Source organism: Podarcis bocagei, assembly GCF_964188305.1.
Source record: "Podarcis bocagei genome assembly, chromosome: 3".
Classification (NCBI taxonomy): Eukaryota; Metazoa; Chordata; class Lepidosauria; order Squamata; family Lacertidae; genus Podarcis; species Podarcis bocagei.
In genome coordinates, this window is record NC_138127.1 from 8523619 (window position 1) to 8545778 (window position 22160).

Below are 22160 nucleotides of genomic sequence, written 5' to 3' on the forward strand. Positions count from 1 at the left end.
GGGGTCTTGCTGCTTTACTTTTTTGCGATGGCTTTCTTAGCTACTCTCCTTAGACGGCTACAGGGGACCATGGTTTGACTAAAATGGAGAGGGAGAGGAGGTAAGGGCTGGAAACTAGGTTTTATTAAACTCCCCCCACCTGCCTTTTCTGCTGTTTTCCCCTAGTAGCTGATATTCAGAGGGGAAAAGGTTCCCCTTAATAGTTGCTGATAGACTAAGTTATCCACTAAGATAATGCCCATCATGGCATCATGCGGCAGTATGTTCTATAATTTAATTATGCATTGTGTGAAGAACTACTTTATTTTGTCCGTCCCGAAGCTACTACCAGACAACGTTGTTGGATTGCCCAAGTTCTAAAGAGGGGCAACATTTTCTCTCTGCCTAAGCTCTTCACATTCCCCCCCCCTAATCTTATAAAATTTTATCATTGCTTCCCCCCCCCCATGCAAAAAAGCCCTGCTGCGTTTTCTGATAAAGAATGTGCCCTTAATTATTTTGATTTCCCCTTTCTCTCCTTTTGACATGGGGCCATACACAGAACTATACACAATATTGTGAATGCTTTGCACAATAGATTTATAAAGACATCATGAGTATTTGCGCTCCACGTTCGGTCCATTTCCTAATAATCTCTAACATGACATTTACTTTTTTAGTACCACTATACAATGACTTGACATTTTCACAGAGCCTCCTGAGGTCTCCTTCCTGGTTAGTCACAGACAGTGTAACTTTATAGCAGTATATTTATACAGTTAGATTTATGGTATGGTGAGTGAAAATTTTCATATGTTTGCTTTAATAGTGCTAAATACACAACTTGTGCATTAGAGCTTAGTGTCATCTGCCAAGTAAATCCTTTTTAAGTTGCACTTAGAACAGAGCTTCCCAAACTGTTGGTACATATGCCACAAGGTATTCTAGGGGATATCTGTATACGTTCTTCTTCAGGACAATGTCACTATCCATATATTGACAGAGAAAGTGGAAATAAGTATTGCACAGGGCTTCCACACTGTGAAAGCCGTAGAACAGTGAGGACGTCCAATGCAGTGATTTAATTTTTCAATAGAGCTGCTAGCACACCAGCTTAGGAAGGACACAAAATGTGATTTGCTACTGCTGATACAGGGCAGTATTAGTACATCTGTGATTTAGTCCATCTCTTGAAGTCAGTGTGAGAACTCTTGACTGACTGCAGCCTTCTTAAATTGGGAGGTGTGTGTGTCATATTTGATCCTGAAGAGCTACAGAAAGGTACATTTCTTTCTTCTAACCAGCACTCCATACACATAAGGGAATAGATTGTTCTGCGGCACTTCTCCCTCCCCCTTTCTTTGAAAATTTCATTAACAGGGTATAAGAATTAATTAAAGTGAATGTGGGATGTAATCACCGCATGCTAAAGGTGTTGAGTATCTATATTACTGTACTAGTTTACTCAAAGCAACAGAAAAAGTATAACCCCCACCAAGTGCAAATCAGGCAGTGGGGAGACAACATTTAAAAATATATTTTGATACAGGTAAAAAAGCAGGAGAAATTAATCTCTACTTCCCCAAAGACTGCTTTATATTTTCCAAACTCTATCAGCTTTTTACCATAAATATTGGCTTTCACCAGTTTGGGTTTTCTGCTTTTTATTTCCTTTTTGGTGCTACAACTATATTACCCCAAATGTTATATGAGATCAGGAGCATTTTATAGAAGATAATTCTGCTCATAATTTCTACTGAATCTTGTCTTCCTATGGCATCTCCCTGCACTATGCTCTATGGGGAGACTCCCCCCAAAATACCAAATCAGTCAATTAAGAAAAATACGGGTAGAACCACAATTACCAAGTGCTGGGCTCCTGTTTATATTCCTAGTTGTTAGGACTATGCTTAGTTTGTAGTTTTCTCTTTCTCAAGGGACTTACTGCACTCAGAATATTCTGATACTGAGCCAAAAATGCCCCTCTACTTCCACAACAACATTTGCAGGCCATAATAACGGGTACCATTACAGTGATCAGGGGTGCGAATGATAATAGTAATGTTACAACTTATGGAAGAAAGTGGTGTAATTTTGCTACAGCTACAAGTTGTCACAGTCTCTTCTTAGTAATCCAGTTATTGCCATTTCCCTTCAAAATACCACCCTTGTAACAATGCTGCAGGGTTCCATAACTTTGTTTCGGGGCATCGTGAGACTCAGGTGGCAGTTTTACTGCCCAATAGATAACTTTGTTTGCTCAGTGCTGAGATATTTTAGCAATTCAGCCTGGTATTCGTGAAGACCTGTGTGGGTTTTGCATTTTAAAAACCTGATTTGAGCACTCCCAGGCATGTGCTGGGATCAACGTCTTAATTTCCATTTAAAGTTCATCTCAAACAGATTAATTTGCACAATTTTTTGAGTAAAGTAAATGTCTTGATTCCCTAAACTCCAGTAAACAATGGTGTTGGACCTGTTTAGTAATAGGTAGGTAGGTATGTGGATAAGGCAGAGAGACACAGAATGTTGATAAATGCAAAAAAACCCACAAAAGTAATTTAAGCTTCTAAACTTTGAAGGAGTTACAAAAGAAGTTCCAATTACTTTAGTTAAAACTGCTTTCTAGGGATCAGTTAATAGTTCCAGTTAAGCTACTGTTAAAGTAGATAGTGACATTATCATCCTCAAATGAAACATCAACCTGACCCAAAGAGTTCTGAGAAGACTTGTGACCACATAGGAAACACCCTTAAGCCACTGGAATCTAAGGAATAGGCAAAATATATAGAGGCAAAGGGCTCCATGCCAGATTCTTCCCCATGAAAATGCAGCTTGGGTTGGCATATATAGGATTTTAGTTGCCCATCTTCTTGTGCCTATCCAGAAAACACTGAGGGCCAAAACATTCTCTGATAAGTATTAATAAGGAATAGTTGGGGGAGCTTGAGCAAAATAACAGTGTGGCATTCTGAAATAAATTGCAGTATAATAAGTTAGACTTTACCATTTGTTCAAACTTTAGAGTGTGGGAGAGAGAAATCCTTTATAAAAGTGCACCACAAATCTTAGAAGTAGAGTTGGAATGTTGATGCCATTATCTTTTTTTTAAGCAACAACAACAACAGAGACATTTTATTTCTTGCTTCTCTATTTCAGTTTCAACATGGAACCCAGTTATGATTTTTTGCATATTTATGAAGGAGAAGATTCCAACAGCCCTCTAATTGGCAGTTTTCAAGGCTCGCAGGCACCTGAAAGAATAGAAAGCAGTGGTAATAACCTATTTCTGGCATTTCGTAGTGATGCTTCCGTCGGCATGTCAGGATTTGCCATTGAATATAAAGGTAAATTTAACAAAATATGTATCATCACATGAAATGTAAACACAAGATTTCCCCCCATCTAGTTATACTTGACATGTTGTGAGGGATCATGCATAAGTTTCTGACAAAGTTTGTGAAAATTAGATACAGATTCGTAATCAAGTATAGCTGAAGAATATTGATGGCGTTACTCTCTCATGTATGGTGCATATCATCAAAGTGGCTATGATCACAAAAAGAACCAACATCATTATAATCATATCAGCTGAACTGATTTTATCGTGTAAGCTCTTGTAGGAAAGGCATTTACATAGGCTACAAAAAAAGCCATGAGGTCATCCATTTGTGATGGAAAGCTCTTTTTTAGACAACTCCCTGCTCCCGAAACACTTGAACGCCATTTTTAGAGCCATGCTGTATATAGATGTGGAAGCCATTTTTTAGTCCAGTTATTTTTTAAAAATATATTTATTTATTCATACATCATTTACTTCATTTGTTTAGTTGCTAATTTGCAACTGGTTCATACATTTCTGTAGTTACAGTTCATTTTTGTTTGCCATTGTTTCCAATGGAAAACCTGGCCAGTCTTCTGCATCCTGATACTTCATTGTTTGCCTCCAAGCTACATTAAATTTTCAGGTATTCTTCAAGGGGAATATATGGGATATACAGTGGTACCTCCAGTTGCGCACGGGTCAGATCCCGAGGTGTGCGTATCTGGAGATGATGCTTCTGCGCAGGTTTAGCACTTCTGTGCATGCGCACGGCGTGTAGAGCGCTTCTGTGCATGCGCGTGCTGTGAACCCAGAAAAATACTTCCGGGTTTGCCGCGTATGTATCCCAAAGGATACGTAACCGGAGGTTGTGGCGATCACACAGGGTCCCTGGACGTTTCACCGTCTATTGATCCCTGTGCCACCACTTTATTTCTTGCTGCCACCACCCAGGCCCTACCTGGTACAATACTGAGTCTAGTCAGGGTTAAATTGGAACACAAACTTTTGTTTATTTATTGCAGTTTAACAAGCGTGTGGTTTCATAAACGGTATCGGTCAATTACAATCATGGGGTGCCTATCCAGACCTATAACTTCTGCTACCTGCTGTCACTCACTAAACCACCTCTCAGATATTTACTTGTCTGCCTTGCCCCTAACTATTCCTGACTCAGCTTATTTCGCTATACTAACTCAACCTACCCACAAACTCTATCCCAATTCACTCCCACTCCAACCAACCACCCAACTCCCAACGAATTCCTCCCTTCGCCCCTCCCCTTCGCCCCCTTTTATACTCCCTCTGACTCCACCCCCCTGAGTGCTGATTGGGTAACCTGTTTAACTATTTCACCTCCAGCAGTCTCATGTTAACGTCACAGAGGTGGAACATAAGTAGAGGTAGCATTGTATATATGTTGTGCATGCGTATATATGTAAGGTATGCTCATGCTTCCTCCTTACACAAACAGCAGGGTTCAGAGAAGTTACTTGTGGATAAATAACACATATTGTGCAGAACCCTAACTCTTATTATGCTGCTGTACCTAACACACCTAAGCCAAGTACTGGTTATATGTTTTATTGATGCAGTGAGACCAATGTACCATGCCACATAAGTAAGTCACAGCATTGGATCGAGACGTGCCCTCTGGGTTCCATTTGAATGTTGTTCTGAGGGAAACGGGATTCCTCATTTTCTCTTTCTTCTCCAGTGTCCACTTACAGCTATTTTGGAGGTTTCAGGGACCCTTCAGAACAGCAGAAGAGTTAGCACTGGAGACTGCAGGGGGATCAGTCAAAATTGCCTCCCCTTTTCCTTTTGCAGGAGCCTCTGCTGGACCCAAGTCCCTTCTAGGAATGGAAGAAGCCTTCCATTCATAAACTGGCAGTACTGGAAGCAACTGCTTATGCTAGATTCTGAATCTTTCTTGGGGGGAGTGTGCACAGTAGAATCTCAGTTCTGGAAAGGTTTTATGATTTGATGAATGCACTTACTTTTTGTTTGTCTGCTTGGTTTCTTGCACGCTTAAAAGGCTTTTATGCCGAGTAAAAAAGAAGAAGAACTGCTCTTGAGGGAAGATCTTCTCAAACAGAAATGACTTGCACAATTTAAATACGAGAAAATGATGTACATCTGTTTAATACATAACAGTTTCATACATTCTGGGTGCAGATTATTTGAAGACCAATTTGCATACATGTTGTTTATTTCTCAAAGCTATATAAAATGAGAATATTTCTGCTTTATCTGACAGACGTTCCCGGCCAATCAGGAGATAGGCATTTGCATAATACCTTTTGGGTTGTTTCTGAAAAGATACTGTGAACATGCAGATTTCTCTTGTCTCATTAGCTGTTTTTCTTTGCCTGGGTTTGCATATGTGCTTAGAATTCCCAAGCCTTTTTCTCTTAGAGCAGCTCTAGTTTCTTTGTGGAAATAGTATCAAAATGTACAGGACAGATGTAATTAAAGAAAAGGAGGAAAAGCCCAGTTGAATCATGTGTACCACAACTGCTTTATCAATATAGTTATATAAACATTCTAAAACAATGCTCATTTGTTCAAAGGGGTTCACATGCTCCTGCTATCTGCATAGAAAGGATGTTAAAAGGATGTCACACTGCCGGGCTACAAGGGACAGCCCTCCCCCTGCCTACATTAAATGGGCAGCCATGCTCCCTGAGGTCCATGCATATAACATACACCACTGAATATTTGGCAGGGCGTAGAGAGAAAACAGAAGGAAAATGGACTGGAGTAGCTGGAACCCTGAGCATTTTGTAAGATATATTTCCTATTCTTTAAGTCATGCTTCAAAGTGCCCTGGTTCCATAAAATGTTCTTTAAACATAGTACATAAGCAGCCCTGAAATGCTGGTACAATTTAGGGAATTAAATCTTTTTAAATGCCAGCTGTGGGGCTTCAGTGCCCTTCATAATCCCCCCCCCCCGTCTCTATCACTAGCTGAAGTGGAATAAATTATGCACCAAAAGCAAATACATACTTGTATTATTTATATAGGTCACAAATTATCAGTTGTCTTAGTGCTTAATACACACAGCCTGCTTTCTAAGGCTGTGCTCCTATAGTAAGGCTTGAATCTTCGATGTGTATCCTGTTCTGATTGTTATTTGCCATACTGTTTTCTTTGTTTGTTTGTTTGTTGTCACCATACCACAACGACCACACACAGCCTCAGCTATGCTATGGCTGCCCTTGTATCGGACTTCAGTCAGGATTCTCCGACTGCTGAGTTTGAATTCTCTCTACGTTTGCCAGCACATTGACTTATAATTATGAGCCAATGATTGCCAATAGAATTTAAAAAACCCTGCCAATCAAATATTTTAATTGTCCCGTCCAGTATAAAAAGCAGCAGCTCTAACTGAACTACTAAGCCCTATAACAGCTTTCTTGTAACTGAACTGATTTTTAAAAAACAAAATTTGTATTGGTTTTAATACAGCTATTAAACACTTATCCAGCAGTACAGCTAATGATGTTTGTTATATCCATTGTCTCTAGAAATACACATACTTTCAACATTTAAACATATTACTTTGCGTAACCCTTCCACTGATATTATTGAGTTGTTGGTTTTGATTTTGGCCATTGGCATAGTTAAAAAAATGGGGCCATTTTTTCTTGGACGGTGTCTCTATTTATTATGCCTTTAATTGCTCTGGCAACATAAAGAATAACAGATTTCTTCAGCTAGAGTTGGACTTCTCACATGTTACTGTTACACATTATCATTCTTAGTTCTGTATTTACAGAACATTATACTTTTTTTTACCCAAAACTTCAGATTCTCCACTTGCAAGCATAAACATATTTAAACATTCAGAGAAGCAAAGGATTCCCTTCTCTTAGGCCAATACTCTTACTAGCCCAGTAAAGCACCAAGCATATCTTAACTAAACAGATTATATATGGAAGCATTTTATACTTAGACCCAAGACACAGACTCCCACTCCCCTTGTCTTCTCTTGGAATAACAGAAAGCCTGCTGCAGGCCTGTATTTATTCCAGTTAATAAATGTGTTCATTGTTCAACCTGCTACAGTAAGGGTCAACAAACAACAGAGGACACACACCCCTTCCATTCCCCAGATGTGCAAACCACATTCCTTTCCAGAGTTCAAGGCACTCCATCCTCTGTGATAGCTTTAAGGCCAAAGACATGGATGAGCTTAGTTCCTTTCCCCTTTGCCCTGAAGCAATCATGGGCATCAATCCTAAGTTGTTCCCTTTAGCCTAACTCTCTCTCTCTCAATAATTTTTATTAAGTTTTCCATTTTACATTCCAAAATAAACATTATACATAATACCAGTTTCCAAAGACTTCCCTCCTTCCCCTCCGTGGTTCATTTTACTTGTCTATCAATCCTGCGTATTTTACTATAGCCATTTTGGTCAGTTTTCCAATTTTACATCACTGAAATATTAGTTACACTGTTGAATTTATCTTAATGCTGCCAGCGTTTTCAGCTGTGTGCAATTATTTTCCATATACTCAGCAAAAAAACCCACTTGTTCTTTTTGCTCTCTTATTATATATGTTAAACATGCTAGTTCTGCATATTCTGTCATCTGAAGTTGCCAGTCCTCCTTGCCTGGGACCCCACAAAAGAAAACTCGAGCCGCCATTGTTGCATACATATATATATATTTTCTGACACCGGGAACCTCTGTCTGAACTATTCCTAACTAAAAGGCCCCTGGTCTTTTTGGGAAGGTTGTTTTAAACATTTTTTTCAGCTTATTATAAATCATTCCCCAATATTCTTTAACCTTTTTACATGCCCACCACCCCCTGTAGCCTAACTCTCATCCATGGCCAGTTACAGGCTTGCAGCTGTTTGCCACTCTTTGTTACCGATATTCTGAGAGAGCATGAGGCCCTTTGTACGTTGGAGAAACAGGCGTATAGAGCACATGTATAAAGCACATGACTTCCCTCAAAGAATCCTGGGGACTGTAGTTTCATCCTCAGGGAGCTACAATTCGCAGCCCCCTTAATAAACTACGCTTCCCAAGATTCTTTACGGGAAGTTATGTGCTTCAGACGTGTGCTGGGTGTGCTTTAAATGTATGGTGTGGATCTGCTCTAATTCATCCACCGACTCTTATCTGAAAAGATAGGGGTCTCTACACTGCTGTCCTCCCCTTTCATGTTTTTGCTTCTCTAATATATTTGGAAGTGATAACAGTACTCAAATGAAGAGTGATTATCACGAAAGCTCAGCTTGATTCTTACATTTTATCCCACGAGTGCTTGTGGACTGGCATCCCTAATGACTTAATTCTTCTTCTCTCTCTTTCTCTTTTTAATTAGAAAAACCACGGGAAGCTTGTTTTGACCCTGGCAACATAATGAATGGAACCAGAATTGGAGCAGACTTTAAACTCGGATCGAGTATTACTTACCAGTGTGATTCTGGCTACAAAATTATCGATCCTTCCACTATCACTTGTGTGATTGGTGCGGATGGAAAACCTGCGTGGAACAGAGTGTTGCCATCTTGCAATGGTATGTACTGAACTGGAAGGTGCTTCTCTCTGCAATTGCAGGCTGGAAGAACTAGTTCCATGTGCACTGCCATGCTATTAGCCAGCATGAGCCAGTGTGATGGGCCAATGGGGGAAGGAAGGGGAGGGGAGGGGGAAAAAACCTACCCTCTTTGCTGCTCACCTTTACTGCTGTTCTCATTACTAATGATATAATGAAAGGAAAGGCTGGAGTGTGTTTTGGGGGAGGAACTTGTTGTAAACAAAAATTGCCCTTTTCCCTTATGGGGTATCCAAGAGCCCATATAGAGTCCTTACGTAGGTTCCCTATTGGTAGGAGAAAATAACAGAGGCCAAGCAGAGAATATTGAGAAGCAAAGCAGCTTGATCTTTATTGATCTGTTGCAACAGGGTGCTCCCCTCACCTGCAGGAAAGGAGGAGGAACCCAGAACAATGGCACACAAGGCCTTATAAAGACTTTTAAAATTGACTCCCTGTAGATCAAGACCACCCCCAGAAACATCATATATACATCACAGAAGGGGTGTAGCTCAAGACCACCACCCCAGATACATCATACCTACATCACAGAAAAGGCGGTCTAAAACAGAAATTTGAATGTTGTTTTTCCTGTTTGCCTGGTTATCTGATTGCCTTTGCTGATAGTCTGTCACCCATTAAAATGTTGATTACTCAATTCCTGAGGCTCCCTGACCCCCCCCCCTTGCAGGGAAAACATTTGGTCAGTTTGGGAATCAAAATGGTTTCAGGTCGGTCTTCTTGTGCTGATCTATGTATGTGCTTGGTTGGTATACTTATGAACATTACCATATATCTAAAACCTCAAAATACCTATCACAAACCCATCTCTGTTGAGTGCCCACTGCAATATCCCAGGTTCAATCCCTTGTGTCTCAAGTTAAAAGAATCAGGTAGTGAGTGGAAGTAAAAGACTATTGCCTGAGATCCCACAAGGCTTCTCTCAGTCAGAGTAAACAATATGGGACTAGATGAGCAAATAGTCCTATGAGATAGCAGGCAGCTTTCTATGTTATGTTCCTAAATCTTCCTTCAGTTAGCAGATGAAGAAGATCCTGTTGAACCTAATTCTAATTTAGTAAAGCCAGACGGATGGCCTTCCTGCTGCTTCCCCCCCAGGCTTAGTGCTGAATCAGAGCAAACATCCATCAAATTTGTTCTGATTTATTGCTAAAGTGTGGGTTTTCTGGGGGAATGCAGTGGGGCAAAGGGAAAACCACTCTGACACACAACAAGTGAAAAACTGCTTGGACCTGTGCTTTCAAGGCATGGAACAAGCAGAAGTGTTGGTGAGCCCTTAGTGACATCCTGTGGCAGAATGGATTTCTTAATGGGGCTTTATTGAAAGTGAAGCACTAATTGTTTTTATATTTAAATAACTTAAAATATGCTAGTTGCACCGAGGGAAAGGACAGATGTCTTAAATCAATAAATTGTGAAAGATTTTCTCTCTCTCTCGCTCTGTTATTTCTTATTTATCTAAAGACTTACCAAAACTTCTCCAAATTATTAGTTTTCCTCCCAGAGGTATTTGCCAATGGAGATGCAGTATTGTTGCTGATGATGATTGTCGATGATGATAATGATATGCCAGTACATTTTAAAGTAGTAAATATCAATACAGTTTAAAAACAGAAAATTATTCCTCAAGTTTAGCTCATGATTTCATTGCATGAGACGGGGGTTAGTTTAAAGCTTTTGATTGATAGAGTGTATAATAAAAGGTTAAAAACCAGATACTGAAGCCTATTGAAACATCAATTACTTCTCAAGAGAATACATTGACAGAGCAGTCCAGCTACTACCTCCACCACCCCTTACACCAGTCTCAAGGGTTGGATTGAGTGGAGATGTCATTCTATTCAGTTCTTCAGGCTGAGCTGTCCTCCCACTGGTTGCTGAACAGACAGGTGCGTTTCAAGGGAGGGCATGGGCAACTGTATATAATCCCGCCCCCTTTCTGAAGTCAATGAAACGATGTGGTTTCAGATATGGCAGGGGCTCCACCTCTCTGCGGAGCCCTGGAGGCAGTAGGGAGTTTTGATTGCACCTTAAGTCTGGAATTCTGCACACCCTCATCTTGGAAGCAGGCCCCATTGAAGAAGTGGCTCTTACAGGATTGCACTATATTTAGAATTATTTTGAAGGCAGTATGCTGGATTTCTATTTCTTGAATAACTGCTATTCCCTATATTTTAGCTTGAAAGCTTTTATGTCTCAAAGCAGGATATGAATGCAGGTTTAAAAATCTAAAGAGAATGTAGTTACTTGCTAGGAAAAAAGTCTTGGCAGCTACAAGAAAGATGCAGCCTTTGGCAAATAATGGACATCTTTCATCTGATTGCTGACAACTCCATTTCTGTGTTTCAAGCAAACATTGCAGCACAATCCCATTGGGCTATAAAATGCATACATATTTCCAGCTATATGCACAGACTATCACCCTGTAGCATCACACAAGAAAGTTGTCCTTCCCCTGAAAAATGTCAGGCCACATTTTCTCTCACCTATCCCTGAAATTGTTTTCTTTTTTTAAATAAAAAGGCTGGTTTTATACCTTTGCCCAGCTCTAATATAGATAGATGGTATTGGATCCAACGAAGAGTAACCGGAACTCAGTTCATGCAACTAGTCTTTTCCGTCTGCAAAGTAACTCTTGAGGGCCAAGGGACCATGGCATTCTGGCATGAGATATGACACTTGAGCTCTCATGGGGAGGAGAAGTTGGCAGAAGTTGAGGGAGGAGGCTTCTCATGTGGGTAGAAGTGTCTTTCTGTCTTCTTTAAACCACTGAGTTTTTCGAATGGGGAATATCATTCTTGGAAGCTGCAGTTGAGAAGCTGTGAAATGTGCGTACATCAGAGAAGTGGCAAATTAGCACCTCGGTTCCACAGCGATCTTGCTGCACACAGACTGCAGACTTGCACGCAGTTACGTTCAAGGATGTTTCTTGGTAACTAGGGAAGGGATGTGTTGAGGATTTCGGTCTAAATCGCTATTTATTTTCTTAGTGCTATTTGAGAGAAGAAAATCTGAGAGTAGTGTGTCACTTGCTTCTCTGCACACAAAGGCTTCTGTAATATCAAGTCTCCAGGGATACTTTCATTTTCTGCTTTCAAAGCTAAAACCCTCACATTTGCTCAAGGATATATGTTCCAGACAAGTTCAGAAATCATTTTTGCAGGGCCGTCAGAATGGAACTAACTTGTACAATTACGTTGATTGTGCAACAGTGATTCAGAATAACCTTGGGCCTGTTCGTTACATTGCATAAGCCAGATCTATGGTTTGAATCAGATCAGGGAAGTAGAGCTGGAGAAGTGGTCATTTAACAGTGCAATCCTATATTTGTTTACACCACATTTTGTTTACATCACATAAAGTTCAATAGGCGTTAACTTCAGGTAAAATTTTAAGGTTCCAGCTTAAGTCTCCCTGTGTCATATTTTCCTAATCTAAATTACTCCCAAAGCTGGTTTTGTTTGTTTGTTTTGGCAATATATATATATATATATATATATATATATATATATATATATATATATATATATATATATATATATATATATGCTTTCGTAGATTTTCACGGGTACAGGAATGCAGGTTTTGTTGTCTTCGGGTGTCTTCCCGTGTAAGAGTTGGGGTGTCTAGGCGACGTTTCGACGAGGTCTCACTCGTCATCTTCAGGCTGGTGCTTTCGGCTTCTTGTTACTGGAACAGAGCAGGATCTCAGTGTTTGAGTTCCTATAAATACTGTTGGGGGGGTGTGGTGTATAGCCTCCAACGTTCTGGGCAGAGAGGAAGTTCCCAGGTTAGTGTGCCTTTTCTTCTTTTGTTCATTAATTACTTGAGGGATATCTTGAGAGATTTCTTGAGTGATATTCTGAGTACCATTTAGGAGGGTCATTAGGTGTGGATTAGTTGCTAAAGCTTTCGTGTCTTGACCTCTTGAGCTTGTGAAGAGTTTTTCTGAGAAGATGGCTGTACTGCACTTAGTTGTGCTCTGGCTTGGCTTCGTGTATAGGGGCGAGCTGTGGTTTTGTGCCCTGTGCCAGCCAGATCTGTGTAGGGATTGCAGGGGGGTGCAGCATCCGGAGGTGCCACTATGGTTTGGCTACTGGATGGTGTCTGTAATTTATCTGTGGAGAGGGTCTGGGTTTGGGTCTGGTGTGGTTGATTGGAGATGGCGTTCTGTGTGCCTCTGGTTCTGGTGTCGGTTTTTGTGGGGAGGGCTAATTTCCAGATGTCTGGCAGGCGGGACGTGTCGTCACGCTTGTTCATGTTGTGAGGGTGTTTCTCTATCTCGATGGCTTCCATGATTATTCTGTTGTGGTGATGTTCCATGTTAAAGAGCAATTTGGAATCTGCAAAATTAATTTCGTGTCCTGTTTCTTTCATGTGTTGGTAAAGAGAGGAAGTTTTTTCTTCTTTTTTGACGGCATTCTTGTGTTCTGCGATACGTGCATTTATTCGTCTGTTTGTTTGTCCAATGTACGTGGCTGGGCAGACTTTGCAGGGTATTTCATAGACCCCTTGGTTTTCTAACTGGATTTTATCTTTTGGGTTTCTGAGGATATTGGCTATTTTTTGGTTGGTGCAAAAGGCTGTTTTGATATTGTGTTTATGGAGGATTTTGCTAATTTTATCTGTAGTGCCCTTGATATAAGGAAGGAGGGCCATGCCATTGCTTTCTTCTGTGTCTTGGTTTTTGGGGGGTGTTTCTTTTTGGATTAGTTTCGTAACCCTGTTTTGTTGGTATCCGTTGGCGATTAACACATTTGAGAGATTCTGTAACTCAGTTGTCAAGTGGTCTTTGTCAGCCAGGCGTTTGGTTCTGGAGATGAGAGTCTTGGCTAGCCAATATCCTCAGAAACCCCAAAGATAAAATCCAGTTAGAAAACCAAGGGGTCTATGAAATACCCTGCAAAGTCTGCCCAGCCACGTACATTGGACAAACAAACAGACGAATAAATGCACGTATCGCAGAACACAAGAATGCCGTCAAAAAAGAAGAAAAAACTTCCTCTCTTTACCAACACATGAAAGAAACAGGACACGAAATTAATTTTGCAGATTCCAAATTGCTCTTTAACATGGAACATCACCACAAGAGAATAATCATGGAAGCCATCGAGATAGAGAAACACCCTCACAACATGAACAAGCGTGACGACACGTCCCGCCTGCCAGACATCTGGAAATTAGCCCTCCCCACAAAAACCGACACCAGAACCAGAGGCACACAGAACGCCATCTCCAATCAACCACACCAGACCCAAACCCAGACCCTCTCCACAGATAAATTACAGACACCATCCAGTAGCCAAACCATAGTGGCACCTCCGGATGCTGCACCCCCCTGCAATCCCTACACAGATCTGGCTGGCACAGGGCACAAAACCACAGCTCGCCCCTATACACGAAGCCAAGCCAGAGCACAACTAAGTGCAGTACAGCCATCTTCTCAGAAAAACTCTTCACAAGCTCAAGAGGTCAAGACACGAAAGCTTTAGCAACTAATCCACACCTAATGACCCTCCTAAATGGTACTCAGAATATCACTCAAGAAATCTCTCAAGATATCCCTCAAGTAATTAATGAACAAAAGAAGAAAAGGCACACTAACCTGGGAACTTCCTCTCTGCCCAGAACGTTGGAGGCTATACACCACACCCCCCCCAACAGTATTTATAGGAACTCAAACACTGAGATCCTGCTCTGTTCCAGTAACAAGAAGCCGAAAGCACCAGCCTGAAGATGACGAGTGAGACCTCGTCGAAACGTCGCCTAGACACCCCAACTCTTACACGGGAAGACACCCGAAGACAACAAAACCTGCATATATATATATATATATATATATATATATATATATATATATATATATATATATATAAGTGCCTGTATTTGAACAGTAATCATGGCAGATTCCGTCACAAATCTCCCAGTGGCTCATCAAATTTGGCCGTAAATGGACCATCTTGGTTGATTTCAGGTATTTTAATCTATTTATCCATCCATTTTCCCTTCTCAAAAATGTCCTCATCAAAAAAAAGAAGAAGAAAATATTGTAACATAGTTCACTTCAAAGTTCTGTGCAGGACCCAGCACACAGTTGGGAAGGAGGATTAATAGAAGGAGCAGCACGAGGAAACACAACTCACCTTCAGGGTTCTTCACTAAAATGTTATTATTTCTGCATGCTCCTTGAGCTGCATGCTGTCAGCACTTACCAGGCAGAGACATCTGTGGAGTTTGCACAGAACTGAGTTGTGTAATTTTTTCACCTTAGTGGGCAATGAGAAGCATACTGAATATGGAGTTCCATTTTTAATATAAAGGTTAATAGCCACTGACAGAAATTTTTATTTAAATGTACTCTACATATTTGTCTAATCCCCCCCTTTTTAAAGCCATCTAAACTAGTGATCACCACTACATTGTGGGGTAATTTATTCCGTAAATTAATTAGGAATTATATGAAGAAACACATTACTTTGTTTGCTCTGAACCTACTGTCAATCAGCTTCACTGGGTGACTGCATCCTGGGAAAGAGTAATATCTACTGTGTTTCCCATGGCCATCTTCTTTTTTTCTAAAGGAGAAAAAGCTTGGATCTTTTAAGGTTTTCTCTGCAGAGAAGATTCTCTAACCTGCCGATCATTTTGATTGCCCTGTTCCATAGGTTTCCCAGAAATACAATAAAGCAATACAGTGTCTTTTTTGAGATGGAGTGACCATAACTACAGACCATATTCTTAACCTGAGTCCACCATACATTTATATAATAGCACTGCAATATTTGACATCTAATTTTTTGTTTCTTTCATAATAATCCTAACATCAAATTTTCCTTTTCACTGTCACAGCAAAGTGAGCTGATGTTTTCAATAAGCTTTCCACTGTGACCTCGAGATCTCTTCCTTGAGTAGTGACAGCCAATTTAGACCCCATCAATGTGCATATATCTATTTCAAGTGCATCACTTTGCATTTAAAGTAGACATATACATTGAATCTAATCTGCCATTCTGTTGCCCAGACACCCATGCTTTTGAAATGTACTTTTCGAGAAGTTCACAGTCTGCTTGGTATCCTCTGTCATGTTGGCTTCTTCAGTATTCATTCCTGATTTATTAAATCAATTATAAAGAACTTTAATAACACCTGTCCCAAAACAGCTTCATGGGACCTCATTCATTGCATACATTCATTGTGAAACCAATCAGTTGATTCCTTGCCTTTTCCTCCTGTCGCTGCTACTTTCTTCTAGCTAGTATTACACAAGATGATTCTGATTATTTCAATTTACATTCTCTCCTAAAGGAGTCCAGGGCACTAGACACAACCGTCATATACATCAAGAAAACAAAACGTGTTTTAAGGCATTCTGAAAACAGCTTAAGCCTTCTCAGCCAGTGATCTCTCCATGTCAGTTTCCTCACTAATATTTGGAGTTGGATGAACTATAAAGGAACTCTTCTCTCTTAACTCGACTTAGTGATATGCCGCTGTTTGAATGAAAAGTATAAAGCATTTTTGCACCAGTCTATGGCCCCAGGTTTCATTGGAGGCTTCAGTACTTGGAGTAACTTATTCAATTGTACTGTATGTTCTAATTTAAAGTTTTCTGCTCTTGTTGCCTGGTATGTTCCTCCCTGCAACACTTACTCAGTTTCCCAAGCCACCTAAAGGCTCCTTGCTTGTCCTTTCTCCCTTGCTTCTTCCCTTTGCTGCTTCTCTCACTTCAAATCCCTCTGAAAAATCCCTCTACTGCAAAACCTTCAGCACAATCCCTTAGTCTTCATCCCCGGTAGAAACATTTTTGTTCTGTTTGGCCGTTCTGAAATGGTCAGGGTTTGTAGGTAACAGGTGATAGATATGTCGAAGTATTGGAACTCCAAGAATTTTTTACCCGATGTAAAAAAAGTGTTGTTGTTTTTTATAGTCACAAATCCCAGCATACATAATCATGTGGATGGATGTCAGGAAAACCCACAGAGCACATGATCCGTCATGAATTTTAATCTCTCTGTTTTGCAATTTAAATTATCCTATATATCTTTCTATCACATATTAATTGAGCAGAGAGCAGGATAGGAAAGGAGCTAGATAGAAGTTTGGTTATAAGCTTTATATTGTCAGTGGAGATGTTGTTGAAGAGTACCATGAGAATTCGGTCAGGGGTACCTTTACCTTTACCATGAGAATTATAGTGTATGACTTTTCTCCCCCTCTCTTTCTCAAATGCAGATTTGTGTTTTTATCTTTGCAGAATGCATTGAGTACATTCCATACAACTTACCTCTTTGCAATTTTTTATTTATTTTTAAAAATAATTTTGAAACCATTTTTCAGTCAGAGAATACCAGAGCACTTCACAGGAAACACACACACACACACACACACACACACACACACACACACAAAAGAAACAGAATAATAAAACATTCTAAGAAGACATGCAACTAAAACATTGTCTTTTAAAAAACCAAACTGAAGATGCTAAAGAACTTGTACTAGTGGCTAAAAACACCTGAGTGAACAGGTATGTCTTTCTTGATGCCACACAAGCATCAGTGCCTTCCTAATCTCCAAAGGGAGGTGGTTCTAACAGGATAAGGCTACTGAAGGCTACTAGCCATGATGGGTGTGCTTTGCTTCCACATTCAGAGGCAGTAATGCTTTTGAATGCCTGGAATGCTGGAAATCACAGGAGGGAAGAGTGTTCTCATACTTGAACCTTGCTTGTGGGTTTCCCATAGACATCTGTTTGGCCACCATGAAGAAGACCCACTGACATGTGGCTATAACTGTGGACTTCAACTGGCTGAAATCCTAAACACCTTCTAGGGAGTAAGCTTCACTGAACACAGTGGGACTTGACTTCTGAGCAAACATGCATTGCCAGCACATTAAATGTGATGAGTTCTAATCTGATTGCAGTTCAATAGCACTTTCCCTCGGTTTAACGTTTACACATTTTCTTTTTTCCAGCTCCCTGTGGGGGTCAGTATATTGGCTCAGATGGAGTAGTTCTATCACCAAATTACCCTCAAAACTACACCATTGGGCAGACTTGTCAATATTCAATTACTGTGCCTAAGGAATTTGGTAAGTTTTATTCTGACGTGTAGCAGTCACTAATTCTTTCATTCTGATTTTGTTCTCGGTGTACAAGTTGCTGAGCTAAACCAAAAGTATTTTGTTTCTCATGAATGAACACAGCTAACATTGTATGTAGCTCCTGAATATTTATCAAGATTATTATTTTTATTCTATTTTGCAAGAATAGTTTTAAGGCTCTACAGTCTCCAGGGCAATCAACAGAGCAGAGTTAACCACAGAAGATACCAAAAATCAGAACATATAATGAACTATAACTGAGTACATAAGTTTTTTATATGGGAATAAGAATTCATTCATTTTTGCTCATACACAGTATCAGAGACAACAGCAACAACGTATTAGGGTTTCTTTTATTAAAACATATGGCATAATCCAAAGATTTCAGTTTCCAGTTCTACCTGCCAAAGGGAGTATTGCCTCCTTTCATTCAAACAGTAACCCACTACCACTATCTAGTAACCTTGAGTAAACTTTCAGGATGCATTTACAATATGGGATTTGGAGAGGACTTGCCTGCGACTGAAAACAAAAAAGTCAAAAAAATCGCACTGGGTGTACACAAGCTCTTTGAATGCCAAGAATTGCTTTTGGACCTTGATCCATGTACTCCCCCCCAAAAAATAAAAATAAAAAAATTAACACACACAAAATGAAATACAAATTAGAGGTGATGTCTGTATAATGGCTGATTTCCCCCATTCTGGGTGGGTGGCGTTAGTGGCCCCTCGTGGTCTTGCACCATCCCTGGGCAGCCAGATTGTTCAGGTCAGCTGTATGTTAGCATCCACCCCCCAGCTGGCTGCATCATAGGGCAGGATTGCCTGCCAAATCTCCCAATCACTGGACCCCTAGTGGGTGAAGCCTTGCTGGTGGACCATGAGTCAGAAGTTCCCACTCTTGTCCACCAGTGACAATAAAAGCCAACCATGCCAGCACCCTTCCACGTGGTCTTCAGCATATTCAGGGTACCGTGTTAAAATGGTCTCGTTGGAAGACTCTGTCCAGAAGCCAAGGGTGGAGCATATGGCCATAGAGGTTCCAGCAGCAGCCTTAGGGTGGCCTTCACACTAGATAGGCATCTTGTAGAGGCAATAATTCCCTGCACAACCCTGAAATGTCTCAGCCCTCCAGCAGGAGGCTGAGGCAGATATGCACCCAATGTCTGAGCCGAAATCCACCTATGTCTGGAATCAATAAAGCTGTGGCCAATTTTATCCCAGGTGGTTGTCCGATTGACTTTATTCAGCACACACTTGCTATAGACATGGCACCCGGAATGGTCTTGGTGTTGCGTCTGGGATTACAACTTGTGGAAACACCATAGAAACCTATGACATACATTTGGCCCAGATTGAGATTGAAGGCATCTATTTCTAAAATAAACTGGGATGCGGGTGGCGCTGTGGGTTAAACCACAGAGCCTAGGACTTGCCGATCAGAAGGTTGGTGGTTCGAATCCCCGCAATGGGGTGAGCTCCCGTTGATCGGTCCCTGCTCCTGCCAACCTAGCAGTTCGAAAGCACGTCAAAGTGCAAGTAGATAAATAGGTACCACTCTGGCGGGAAGGTAAACGGCGTTTCCATGCGCTGCTCTGGTTCGCCATAAGCGGCTTAGTCATGCTGGCCACATGACCCGGAAGCTGTATGCCGGCTCCCTCAGCCAATAAAGCGAGATGAGTGCCACAACCCCAGAGTCAGCCACGACTGGACCTAATGGTCAGGGATCCCTTTACCCTTTTTAAATATAGCATGCTATAGAATGAAAGGATACATTAGTTAATTAGATTTTTAAAAATCTTGTTGTTGTTGCTGCTGCTGCTGTTATTTGTTAAATTTCTAAACCACCCTTCTTCCCAAAAGAGCCCAGGGTGGCAAACACCAAAACAGTAAAACAATACTGTTAAAAATAAAATAAAGAAATCAGGTTTTCAGCAGACCAATGTTTCTTCCAAACCAGTAGTAAACAATGGGTTTTCACAGGGAAAGTAGCAGAGCACCCCCTAAAAAACCCCCCGCTCAGACCCATTACTTGAAATCGAGGGACAAATAGAAGTTTGGATGGGACATTAATCTAGGCAGATTTTTTTAGACTCAGCTAGTTTGACTTCTGCGTCATGTGGTGTCAAACATAAGATTTGTGGGCCTCATCAGGTCACTTTAGAGGGTTCCAGTGTGACCCACAGCTAACCTACCATTCTTCATACACGTCGTTCTGTTTTCTGTGCTAGAAATCCACTAATTCACTCTTTGCTGTTGTGTTCAAGCTACAAATGCTTAAGGATAGACATACTGCCACAGCTGTAAGAACTGTATTTCAGCTTCCCCAATTTATGGTGGAATTGATGGCTTGGTGTTGAGTTCAAGTAGAACTAACACTTTTCAGTGGAAAATTATTGGCTTTGCCTCAGATGTCTACACTGGGTGGGAATTTTCCATCCAACTCATTTGAGTTTGACACCACTGGATTGGGCTAATAAATTGTTCCTATAAGTTCTATATCCATGAGAAATGTTTATTTTAACTGAAGTGTGTGTGTGTTATGTGCTTGACATAAATAAAATTCCTCCTTTAGAGATATGTATGGGGGGGTGGAAGGGGGTGGATGGCCAAACTAACAAAAAAAGTAATAGATTTTGTTGCAATTTAAAAATAAGCTTATTTTTAAAAAACCAAACCTCTTTCTCCTTGATACTGAGGAGATACAATTTCACAGTAGGTAAATGCAGTTTTGTCAATGAGGGAATTAACTAAATTCGATCAGATAACACATTTCAGTGATTCATTGTCTTACTCAGCTAACTCTACTGTGCATCATGGGAAGCATTGCATTACTCTTTGACTGAGGGTGGATTTTTGGTGACTTGAGGCCAGGAATAAAGTATGAGATAATGTGTCTACAACATTATAGTTCCCAACAGATAACACTACACTTGGTTACTGTGTTTTTCTTTCCTTCCTGCTCTAGAGGGTATAAATGAGAGATGGATAAAAGACTGGCGCATTGGAGCATTTAAATAAGAAATCACTGAGCATTCAGAATTATTAGGGTCCTGAGATGGCAATTACAATAAAAGCCTATTTGAGTTTTATACAGGAGACATATTTACGACATTAAAGTATGAGTTCCAAAGTGCTTTCCCCCACTCACCTTGTGGTCAAATAGACATGTAATTTCTTTGCGTCATAGTACTGCTGATGAATTCTCTGACATTTCCCCATACATAATATTTTTAAATCTCATTAAATTTGCTGAGAAAACTATGGCTGGACTAATATTTTAATAGTTAATAATAAGGAGATAACCGTTAGAAGTAAATATTTCTACTAAATGAAGATTTAGTATTTATTATTTCTCAAAGGAAATTGATATTTTTATCATTATGTTACAAAGAAACAGTATGAACATTTATAGTAATAGAAAAAGCAATACCAATAAAGTCGCACCTTGGATCCCAAACGCCTTGCGAGTCAAACATTTTGGCTCCCTAACGCCGCAAACCCAGAAATGAGTGTTCCAGTTTGCGAACGTTCTTTGGAACCCGAACATCCAACGGGGCTTCTGCAGCTTCTGATTGGCTGCAGGAGTTTCCTGCAGCCAATCGGAAGCCCTGATTTGGTTTTTGAACATTTTGGAACTCAAACGGACTTCTGGAATGGATTCCGTTCAACTTCCAAGGTACCACTGTATTTTGAAACCTAGTTTATAGCAAAGGAAAACCATGACACAGAGTAGAATGAGTTCAATTTTGCCCATGGCTTTTGCTGTTGGACGCACATGAAGGCTACTTGGTGTTTTGATTAACATAACAACGTGGGTGGCGCTGTGGGTTAAACCACAGAGCCTAGGACTTGCCGATCAGAAGTTCGGCGGTTCGAATCCCCGCAACGGGGTAAGCTCCCATTGCTTGGTCCCTGCTCCTGCCAACCTAGCAGTTCGAAAGCACATCAAAGTGCAAGTAGATAAATAGGTCCAGTGGGAAGGTAAACGGCATTTACCTTCCAGCAGGAAGGTAAATGGCATTTCCGTGCACTGCTCTGGTTTGCCAGAAGCGGCTTAGTCAATCTGGCCACATGACCCGGAAGTTGTACGCTGGCTCCCTCGGCCAATAAAGTGAGATGAGCCCCGCAACCCCAGAGTCGTCCACGACTGGACTTAATGGTCGGGGTCCCTTT

The 22160-nt window shown here is 40.7% G+C and overlaps 1 protein-coding gene across 1 annotated transcript in view; it reads left to right on the forward strand.

Moving 5' to 3' along the window:
- The window catches only part of CSMD1 (CUB and Sushi multiple domains 1), a 998673-nt gene that overhangs the window by 834763 nt on the left and 141750 nt on the right, over positions 1–22160 (forward strand). The window contains exons 29-31 of the mRNA XM_081189289.1: positions 3139–3326; positions 8647–8841; positions 17857–17973. Of these exons, the coding sequence (XP_081045415.1) occupies positions 3139–3326; positions 8647–8841; positions 17857–17973 (500 nt within the window). The remainder of the gene's footprint in view (positions 1–3138; positions 3327–8646; positions 8842–17856; positions 17974–22160) is intronic.